The 12,366-nt window shown below is 50.7% G+C and overlaps 1 protein-coding gene across 1 annotated transcript in view; it reads right to left on the bottom strand.

Annotated features, from left to right (window-relative positions):
- ncf1 (neutrophil cytosolic factor 1) overlaps window positions 1–12,366 on the bottom strand; it is a 260,991-nt gene that overhangs the window by 17,340 nt on the left and 231,285 nt on the right. Inside the window, exon 10 of the mRNA XM_072469128.1 lies at window positions 8,905–9,086. Within this exon, the coding sequence (XP_072325229.1) occupies window positions 8,905–9,086 (182 nt within the window). The remainder of the gene's footprint in view (window positions 1–8,904; window positions 9,087–12,366) is intronic.

The following is a 12,366-nucleotide window of genomic DNA, read 5'->3' as shown; positions in this document are numbered from 1 at the left end:
CAAGTACCGATCCATGCCTTAAGTTCACCCACCTTATTCCTGATGCTTCTTGCGTTGAAGTATACACACTTCAACCCATCTCCGTGCCTGCAAGTACTCTCCTTTATCAGTGTTCCCTTCCCCACTGCCTCATTACACGCTTTGGCGTCCTGAATATCGGACACCAACGATCAGTTGCGTTCATGTCGACAACAAACAACGAGGTAAAATCAAAAATGATAAGATATTACGGTGGAGGATCGAACTCTCCACCTACAATTATAGTATCTTATACCGGCCAGGTAAGCTCAATGATCCTCCTGATGCCATGTCCCATAGTACTTGTGCCAACGCACATGACCGACTGCGGGCACTACATAATGACCTCTGTCACCCGGGCGTCAGGCGGTTCTACCACTACATCAAGGGCCACAACCTGCCCTTCTCAGTCGAGGAGGTCAAGGCCATGACTAGGGACTGCCAAGTCTGTGCGGAGTGCAAGCCGCAATTCTACAAGCCAGACAAGGTGCACCTAATCAAGGCTACCCGCCCCTTTGAACGTCTCAGCATTGACTTCAAAGGGCCCCTCCCCACCCACAACCGCAACACGTACTTCCTCAATGTCATCGACGAGTACTCGCGGTTCCCCTTCGCCATTCCCTGCCCCGACACGACCTCCGCCACCGTCATCAAAGCGTTGCACGACCTCTTCATGCTGTTCGGTTATCCCAATTACATTCACAGTGACCGGGGCTCCTCCAACATGAGTGAGGAGCTGCGTCGGTACCTGCTCGCCAGGGGTGTTGCCTCGAGCAGGACGACCAGTTACAACCCCCGGGGGAACGGACAGGTGGAGAGGGAGAACGCGACAGTTTGGAAGGCCGTGCTGCTAGCCCTCAAGTCCAAAGGCCTACCAGTCTCCCATTGGCAAGAGGCCCTCCATGCCGCACTCCACTCCATCCGGTCCCTTTTGTGTACTGCAACGAATGCTACCCCTCATGAGCGGATGTTTCTCTTCTCCAGGAGATCGGCATCCGTGACATCGCTTCCGTCCTGGCTCCTGTCCCCGGGAGACGTCCTGCTCCGCAAGCACGTGCGGACTTCTAAGGCGGAGCCCCTGGGGGAGAGAGTCCGTCTCCTCCACGCCAACCCACAGTACGCGTACATAGCGTACCCCGACGGGCGTGAGGAGACCGTCTCCATCAAGGACCTGGCCCCCTCTGGGGCCCCTGCCGCCCCCGCCCCGCAACCTCCACCCCACTCCCTCTCTGCTCCCGGCGATCCCTCGGCCTGTTACTACTCCGTGCCAGCCGCTGTCATCCCGCAGTTTCGCCTCGAGCCAGCCGAAGCGGTGGGGGACGTCATGCCGCCTCGCGACCCAGCACCACCGATCGCACGGATACTGCCGGACACTACCTCAGCGCCGCAGCTCCGACATTCAAAGAGATCGACCAAACCCATCGTTCGTCCCGACCTCTAACGACACGGAACCTCCTGATGGACTCTGTTCGTTACTCCCTGTGGTTCACTGTTTGCTACTCCATATTTTCACCCCGGCCCTCCTTCTAAACAAGGGGTGAATGTGGTGATACACCACTGTACCTCCCTAGCATTGTACATAGTTATATAATAGTTGTGTGTAACGTGGCCCTGTAATCCTGTGTATTGTACTGTAGCTCTGTAGAGGTTCGGTCACCTGTATGTAACCTGACCTGGCCAGGGAGAGCTCCGCCTTGGCCACTCCCCCGGGAGTTAGGTATAAGACCCAGCTTCTGAGACCGGACCCATTTTGTCTGGGGTCGTCTGCGTCGGGTAAGCTTCCTAGGTAGTGTATTAAAGCCTTGGCTAAAGTCTCACATGTCTTTGTGGTTCTTGACGCTTAGTGCACTCACACAGACACACTGAAATACTCCCACAGACACACTGAAATACCCACACAGACACACTGAAATACCCACACAGACACACTGAAATACCCACACAGACACACTGAAATACCCACACAGACACACTGAAATACCCACACAGACACACTGAAATACCCACACAGACACATTGAAATACCCACACAGACACACTGAAATACCCACACAGACACACTGAAATACCCACACAGACACACTGAAATACCCACACAGACACACTGAAATACCCACACAGACACACTGAAATACCTCACAGACACATTGAAATACCCACACAGATACATTGAAATACGCACACAGACACACTGAAATACGCACACAGACACATTGTTATACCCCCACAGACACATTGAAATACCCCCACAGACACACTGAAATACCCACACACACACACACTGAAATACCCACACACACACACTGAAATACCCACACACACACACTGAAATACCCACACACACACTGAAATACCCACACACACACACTGAAATACCCACACAGACACACTGAAATACCCACACAGACACACTGAAATACCCACACAGACACACTGAAATACCCACACAGACACACTGAAATACCCACACAGACACATTGAAATACCCACACAGACACACTGAAATACCCACACAGACACACTGAAATACCCACACAGACACACTGAAATACCCACACAGACACACTGAAATACCCACACAGACACACTGAAATACCTCACAGACACATTGAAATACCCACACAGATACATTGAAATACGCACACAGACACACTGAAATACGCACACAGACACATTGTTATACCCCCACAGACACATTGAAATACCCCCACAGACACACTGAAATACCCACACACACACACACTGAAATACCCACACACACACACTGAAATACCCACACACACACACTGAAATACCCACACACACACTGAAATACCCACACACACACACTGAAATACCCACACACACACACTGAAATACCCACACACACACACTGAAATACCCACACACACACACTGAAATACCCACACACACACACTGAAATACCCACACACACACACTGAAATACCCACACACACACACTGAAATACCCACACACACACACTGAAATACCCACACACACACACTGAAATACCCACACACACACACTGAAATACCCACACACACACACTGAAATACCCACACACACACACTGAAATACCCACACACACACACTGAAATACCCACACAGACACACTGAAATACCCACACAGACACACACTGAAATACCTCACAGACACATTGAAATATCCACACAGATACACAGAAATACCCACACAGATACACAGAAATACCCACAGATACACCCACTGATATTCCTACACAGACACACTGAAATACCCAACAGACACACTGACTGAAATACCCACACAGACTCATTGAAATTATTCACACAGACACACTGAAATACCCACACAGACACACTGAAATACCCACACACACACACTGAAATACCCACACAGACACACTGAAATACCCACACAGACACACTGAAATACCCACACAGACACACTGAAATACCCACACAGACACACTGAAATACCCACACAGACACACTGAAATACCCACACACACATTGAAATATCCACACAGATACACAGAAATACCCACAGATACACCCACTGATATTCCTACACAGACACATTGAAATACCCCCACAGACACATTGAAATACCCCCACAGACACATTGAAATATCCACACACACACATTGAAATACCCACACACACACACTGAAATACCCACACACACACACTGAAATACCCACACACACACACTGAAATACCCACACACACACACTGAAATACCCACACACACACACTGAAATACCCACACACACACACTGAAATACCCACACACACACACTGAAATACCCACACACACACACTGAAATACCCACACACACACACTGAAATACCCACACACACACACTGAAATACCCACACACACACTGAAATACCCACACACACACTGAAATACCCACACACACACACTGAAATACCCACACACACACACTGAAATACCCACACACACACACTGAAATACCCACACACACACAGAAATACCCACACACACACACTGAAATACCCACACACACACACTGAAATACCCACACACACACACTGAAATACCCACACACACACACTGAAATACCCACACACACACACTGAAATACCCACACACACACAGAAATACCCACACACACACACTGAAATACCCACACACACACACGGAAATACCCACACACACACACTGAAATACCCACACACACACACTGAAATACCCACACACACACACTGAAATACCCACACACACACACTGAAATACCCACACACACACACTGAAATACCCACACAGACACACTGAAATACCCACACAGACACATTGAAATACCCACACAGACACACTGAAATACCCACACAGACACACTGAAATACCCACACAGACACACTGAAATACCCACACAGACACACTGAAATACCCACACAGACACACTGAAATACCCACACAGACACACACACTGAAATACCCACACAGACACACACACTGAAATACCCACACACACACACTGAAATACCCACACAGACACACTGAAATACCCACACAGACACACACTGAAATACCTCACAGACACATTGAAATATCCACACAGATACACAGAAATACCCACACAGATACACAGAAATACCCACAGATACACCCACTGATATTCCTACACAGACACACTGAAATACCCAACAGACACACTGACTGAAATACCCACACAGACTCATTGAAATTATTCACACAGACACACTGAAATACCCACACAGACACACTGAAATACCCACACACACACACTGAAATACCCACACAGACACACTGAAATACCCACACAGACACACTGAAATACCCACACAGACACACTGAAATACCCACACAGACACACTGAAATACCCACACACACATTGAAATATCCACACAGATACACAGAAATACCCACAGATACACCCACTGATATTCCTACACAGACACATTGAAATACCCCCACAGACACATTGAAATACCCCCACAGACACATTGAAATACCCACACACACACACTGAAATACCCACACACACACACTGAAATACCCACACACACACACTGAAATACCCACACACACACACTGAAATACCCACACACACACACTGAAATACCCACACACACACACTGAAATACCCACACACACACACTGAAATACCCACACACACACACTGAAATACCCACACACACACACTGAAATACCCACACACACACTGAAATACCCACACACACACTGAAATACCCACACACACACAGAAATACCCACACACACACACTGAAATACCCACACACACACACTGAAATACCCACACACACACACTGAAATACCCACACACACACACTGAAATACCCCCACACACACACTGAAATACCCACACACACACACTGAAATACCCACACACACACACTGAAATACCCACACACACACACTGAAATACCCACACACACACACTGAAATACCCACACACACACACTGAAATACCCACACACACACACTGAAATACCCACACACACACACTGAAATACCCACACACACACACTGAAATACCCACACAGACACATTGAAATACCCACACAGACACACTGAAATACCCACACAGACACACTGAAATACCCACACAGACACACTGAAATACCCACACAGACACACTGAAATACCCACACAGATACACTGAAATACCCACACAGACACACACACTGAAATACCCACACAGACACACACACTGAAATACCCACACAGACACACACACTGAAATACCCACACAGACACACACACTGAAATACCCACACAGACACACTGAAATACCCACACAGACACACTGAAATACCCACACAGACACACTGAAATACCCACACAGACACACTGAAATACCCACACAGACACACTGAAATACCCACACAGACACACTGAAATACCCACACAGACACGCTAAAATACCCACACAGACACACTAAAATACCCACACAGACACACTGAAATGTACTGATGTACCAACTGGTCACACTTCTCACGCATTCTATCTGGCACCAAGTCACACACTCTGTTCAGGGGGGCTTCAATCTCCTTCTCAGTAGCGTTCTTTTGCAGCAACCTGTCCAGATATCCGACCATCAACTGACAGACTTCACAGAAAGGACCAGCTTTCAGCTGCTTCGGTTTAACTTTCTCAATAGCCACATGTTCCGTTTTCTTGCACAGGCCAATAGCTGTACAGACAAATGCTGCATCCAATTCCTGTGCAAGGAGTTCCACCACTGCCTGCCCGTATTGTTCAACAAAGTCTCTGCATTCGCATTTGACAGTGGCTGGTAGAATAGAGCACACTTTTTCCATCGCATTAATGATCATCTCCTCCGTCCTGTTCTGCTGCAGAAGATTCTCAATTTGTTGCATGGCAAACTCACAGATTACACATCCTTGCGACGATGCCACAGGCCTGCTGGAATTCTTAACGGTTGAAAAGGTCAAATTTGAACTGAGGGGAAGGATGGAGGGGTTCTACAATTCATGGGCGTTATTCATTATGCACTTTCGAGAATTGGATCACATCGAACACTAGGGGGGTTGGGGGGGAGAGGGACTGTATGTGTTAATTGTGACTATGGGTGATGTCGGATTCTTTTTTGTCATTTGTTTATGTTAACATGCGGGCCAATGTCTGGGGTTTGGTGGGAGGATGGGATCGTTGTTATTGATATGGGGATTGACATTTCATTCGTTACTGATTATTGTTTATTGGGTGTAAATTTGGGAGAAAATGTGAAAAAGGAGAATAAAAAATTATTTTTAAAAAAACAGGGCCTAGCAGACAGCGGGCTGCCTCCACTTTAGCTGCGGGTGTCGGGATTGCACCTAGATCGGGTAATAGGAATGGAAAGATGAAGAAGTCTTGAAGGCACACATGTGGCACAGGTGTAAAACCTATGTATATAGTTTTGGCATTTGTAAATATATGTCCGTTTGCATAGTTTGGCAGTGCCCTGAATTCTCATATGGTTGCTAGTTGCTTTAAATGCTGCTAAATTGGTTTGAACCTATAACCCTCTACCCTACCTATTCCATACATTTCCGTGACACCCCCTCCAATGAAATACTCACCAACTGAACAATGACCCTGAATCTGCCACCCTACTGCATCCCACAGCCCCCTCTCACTCTGGCTGTTCCCTCCGCTGCCCAGTACCCTCAGTTCAACCTCCAGGATCCCACCATCGTCAGCACCAATCCCAACCGCTAGGGCCATTTCTGCTCTGCCACCCCTGCCTGGAAAACCCCCCTCCCCCGACCCAACAATCAAGGTCCTTCCCTCCATCCCAATTTGCTGCACCCTCGCTTTTCCTTGTTGCCTCCCTCCATGCCCCAGACTGCCAAAGAAAGACAAAGGGCATGATTCTCCGCTCCCGCGCCGGTTGGGAGAATCGCCTGGGTCACCAAATTTTCCCGCGATGCCGGTCCGATGCCCTCCCGCGATTCTCCCAAGCGGCGAGAACGGCCCCATCGAGTACCGCGCGGCGCAGGCTGGAGAATCGCCCGAGACACCCAAAATGGCGATTCTCCGGCACCCGTGCTATTCTCAGGCCCGGATGGGCCGAGCGGCCAGCCCAAAACGGTGGGTTCCCCCCGGCGCCATCCACACCTGGCGGGAACAGCGCGGGAACGCTGGAGGGGGGGGGATCCTGCACCGGGGGGGCCTCAAATGTGGTCTGGACGCGATCAGTGCCCACCGATCGTCGGGCCGGCCTCTCTGAAGGAGGACCTCCTTTCTTCCGCAGCCCCGCAAGATCCGTCTGACATCTTCTTGCGGGGCGGACTCGGAGAGGACGGCAACCGCGCATGCGCTGGTTGGCGCCGGCCAACCCGCGCATGCGCGGGTGACACCAGTTATGCAGCGCCGGCCGCGTCACGTATGCGCCGCCGCCTTTATGCGGCGCCAAGGCCTGGCGCGTGTAAATGACGCGGTGCCGCTCCTAGCCCATTATCGGGCCCTGAATCGGTCGGGATAGGGGCCGTTTCGCGCCTTCGTGAACCTTGACGGCGTTCACGACGGCGCGAACACTCTGCCTCAATTTCGGAGAATCCCGCCCAATGTCTACGCACTTCAAAATTCCTGAACAAGTGCACACCACTTACATACAGTCAAACATGTGAATGTTCTGATTTCTGACTGGCAGGGAAATTAATTCCAGCGATGTGGCCTTTCGATGCCCAATGTGCTAATACATGGAAAAGGGCTTCCCGGCATTGATCATCGGGAATCTCGACTCGAGAATATAATTCCTAAAGTTCATCCCTACGTCAGCAAACTGAGTTAGGAATTTCCCCTGCCCACCAAGCTTGCTAGTGGGACCTGAAGATTCTGCCCATCCTTTCTAAAGTAAGCACCAGAAATTGGATTTGTTCCAAAATCCCTCACGTTTCGCACAGTCACTCTAAGCCTGTGGGCCCATTGACTAGTCACCGTCTGGTTCCCACCCTGTTTAAATATTGCTGGATTTGTATCTGTAATAGTTATAGTGAAACAGGGAGGCCTGCCTCTGGAGATGTGTCTCAGCAAAAGATGTTAAGGTCGACCATGTGTTATTTTTTAAATAGGCTGGTATAATTACTCTGTCATCAAATTGCAGGAAGGTAACCGATGTATTAAGCATCAAAGCCTTGTTCAAACTGCTTTTAGTAACATTGTACATCAGCGCTGCACAGAGTTGCGAGGACCACAGTATTTTCATGGTATTATACTGAATCCACCCATCTATTAGACACAGCACAGGGAATCTTCATGATGACGTGAAAAGGTTGCCTTCTGATTTCCAATTAGTGCATCTCAGACTAAGGTAAATCCAAGGCCCTTAAAAATAAAAGATAACTACGGAATTTTCCAATTACATGAGCTGCAGTTGTTTTTACCTGAATCCAGCTGTTTCTCGGGAAATCTCGGATCCTGTTTCTGCTTCCACACATTCTTATTGGGAACTGCTTGACTCTTGTTCATTTGCTGGAGGTATCGTTTACTATTCCGCCTGTAAACATCTTGGCTAATCTGCTTTCGTTCTGTCTTGTGGATGCTCTGTGCATTCCGTATGGTCGATCTGAAAGTGCATCACGATGTTACAACAACTTGTATTTACAGAATATCTTTGCTCCATTCCTGCATTACCTGCCACTTCTGCACACTGCTGCCTCATGCTGGTTGGTGGTAAAAATGCAGGTTAATTTTGCCCGAATTACTTACCTTCCTGAATACACAAATGCCCCACAAGGACAGGGTCATGCTTCAACTGGTATCCAGTAAATCCTCCCTCATTAAAGAAGACAGCATCGCAGATGCGCAGAGCGATACTGCACAGAAAGAGACCATTCAGCCATCGTGCCTCTACTGGCTCTCCGAGTGACAGATGCACCTTAGTGCTACTCGCTTGCCTTGTCCCCGTAACCCTGCACATTCTTCCTTCTCAGATAACAATCCAATTCCTTCGGTTGAACCTACCTTCACCACACTCTCAGGCAGTGCATTCCAGATCCCGAACACTCATCGTGTGAAAATGTTTTTCCTCATGTCTCAAAGAACAAAGAACAATACTCATCCACGAAGACCAGGCGGGGTTCGTGAAGGGGAGGCAGTTGAACGCGAATGTGCGGAGGCTCCTGAATGTTATTATGATGCTGGCGAGGGAGGGGGAGGTGGAGATAGTGGTGGCGATGGACGCTGAGAAGGCCTTCGATAGGGTAGAGTGGGGGTACTTGTGGGAGGTGCTGAAGAGGTTCGGGTTTGGGGAGGGGTTCGTCAGGTGGGTTAGGCTGTTGTACGAGGTCCCGATGGCGAGTGTGGCCACAAACAAGAGGAGGTCTGAGTACTTTCGGTTGCATCGTGGGATGAGGCAGGGGTGTCCCCTGTCCCCCCTGCTCTTCGCACTGGCAATTGAACCCCTGGCTATGGCACTGAGAGAGTCGAGGAACTGGAAGGGGTTGGTGCGGGGTGGGGAGGAGCATAGGGTGCCGCTCTACGCGGACGACTTGCTGCTATATGTGGCGGACCCAGTGGGGAGAATGCCGGAGGTAATGAGGATCCTCAAGGAGTTCGGGGATTTCTCAGGGTACAAGCTCAACATGGGGAAGAGCGAGTTGTTCGTGGTTCACCCAGGGGACCAGGAGAGGGGGATCGGCGAGCTCCCACTAAAAAGGGCCGGAGAGGAGCTTCAAGTATTTGGGGGGTCCAGGTGGCCAGGAGCTGGGGGGCCCTGCATAGACTTAATTTCTAGTGGAGCAAATGGAGGAGGAGTTTAAGAGGTGGGACGCGTTGCCGCTGTCCCTGGCAGGTAGGGTGCAGTCAGTTAAGATGACGGTGCTCCCAAGGTTTTCGTTCCTGTTCCAGTTCCTCCCCATTCCTATCCCGAAGGCCTTCTTTAGGCTGGTCCACAGGAGAATAACGGGGTTTGTGTGGGCGCGAGGGACTCCGAAGGTGAGAAGGGTGTTCCTGGAGTGGATTAGGGATGGGGGGGCCTGGCACTGCCCAACCTCTGTGGGTACTACTGGGCCACCAATGTGGCGATGGTGCACAAGTGGGTGATGGAGGGGGAGGGGGCTGCATGGAAGAGGCTGGAGATGGCGTCTTGTGAGGGTACGAGTCTGGGATCGCTGGCTACGGCGCCGCTGCCGCTCTCTCCAATGAGGTATACCACGAGCCCGGTGGTGGCGGCTACCCTCAAAATCTGGGGGCAGTGGAGGCGGCACAGGGGGGAATTGGGGGCCTCAGTGTTGACCCCAATACGGGGGAACCACCGGTTTGTCCCAGGGAGAATAGATGGAGGGTTTTCGGGGTGGCACAGGGCAGGGATAAGAAGGTTGGGGGACCTGTTTGTGGATGGGAAGTTCGCGAGCCTGGGTGAGCTGGAGGAGAAGTATGAGCTCCCCCCGGGGAACACCTTTAGGTATCTACAGGTAAGGGCGTTTGCCAGGCGGCAAGTGGTGGAATTCCCGCTCTACTGCCACGCACGGTACAGGACAGGGTGCTCTCGGGGGGGTGGGTTGGAGAGGGGAAGATCTCGGCAACTTACCAGGTGATGCAGGAGGAGGAGGAGGCCTCGGTGGTGGAGTTGAAAGGTAAGTGGGAGAAGGAGTTGGGGAGGAGATCAAGGAGGGGACGTGGGCAGATGCCTTTGGGAGGGTGAACCCTTCCTCTTCGTGCGCGAGGCTCAGCCTCATACAGTTTAAGGTGCTACACAGGGCACACATGACCAGAACAAGGATGAGCCGGTTTTTTGGGGGTGAGGACAGGTGTGGTAGGTGCTCAGGGAGCCCGGCAAACCACACCCATATGTTCTGGGCGTGCCCAGCGCTGGAGGAGTTTTAGAAAGGTGTAGCAAGGACGGAGTCGAAGGTGGTAGGATCCAGGGTCAAACCGGGCTGGGGGCTTGCAATATTTGGGGTTGCAGGGGTGCCGGGAGTGCAGGAGGCGAAAGAGGCTGGTATTCTGGCCTTTGCGTTCCTGGTAGCCCGGCGAAGGATTCTTCTTCAGTGGAAGGATGCGAGGCCCCCAAGGGTGGAATCCTGGATCAACGATATTTAAAACAGATAGGGCATCTAATACAGATAGGCTATCTAATAGAGATAGGGACATCTAATAGAGGTAGGGAATCTAATAGAGATAGGGTATCTAATTGAGATAGAGACATCTAATAGAGATAGGGGCCAATAGAGATAGGGACATCTACTAGAGATAGGGACATCTAAGAGAGATAGGGACATCTAATAGAGATGGGGACATCTAATAGAGATGGGGACATCTAATAGAGATGGGGACATCTAATAGAGATGGGGACATCTAATAGAGATAGGGACATCTAATAGAGATGGGGACATCTAATAGAGATAGGGATATCTAATAGAGATAGGGACATCTAATTGAGATAGGGACATCTAATTGAGATAGGGACATCTAATTGAGATAGGGACATCTAATTGAGATAGGGACATCTAATTGAGATAGGGGGCGTCATTCTCCAACCCCCCCGCCGGGTCGGAGAATGGCCGTTGGCCGCAGTGAATCCCGCCCCCGCCGAAGTCTCCGGTACCGGAGATTGGGCGGGGGCGGGAATCGGGCCGCGCCGGTTGGCGGGACCCCCCGCTCAATTCTCCGGCCCGGATGGGCCGAAGTCCCGCCCAGAAATTGCCTGTCCCGCCGGCGTAAATCAAAGCTGGTATTTACCGGCGGGACCAGGCGGCGTGGGCGGGCTCCGGGGTCCTGGGGGGAGCGCGGGGCGATCTGACCCCGGGGGGTGCCCCCACGGTAGCCTGGCCCGCGATCGGGGCTCACCGATCCGCGGGCGGGCCTGTGCCGTGGGGGCACTCTTTCCCTTCCGCCTCCGCCAC

Source organism: Scyliorhinus torazame, chromosome 12, assembly GCF_047496885.1.
Source record: "Scyliorhinus torazame isolate Kashiwa2021f chromosome 12, sScyTor2.1, whole genome shotgun sequence".
NCBI lineage: Eukaryota > Metazoa > Chordata > Chondrichthyes > Carcharhiniformes > Scyliorhinidae > Scyliorhinus > Scyliorhinus torazame.
Note: the sequence above shows the minus strand (reverse complement) of the source record. Positions and strands in the feature narration are given on the sequence as shown.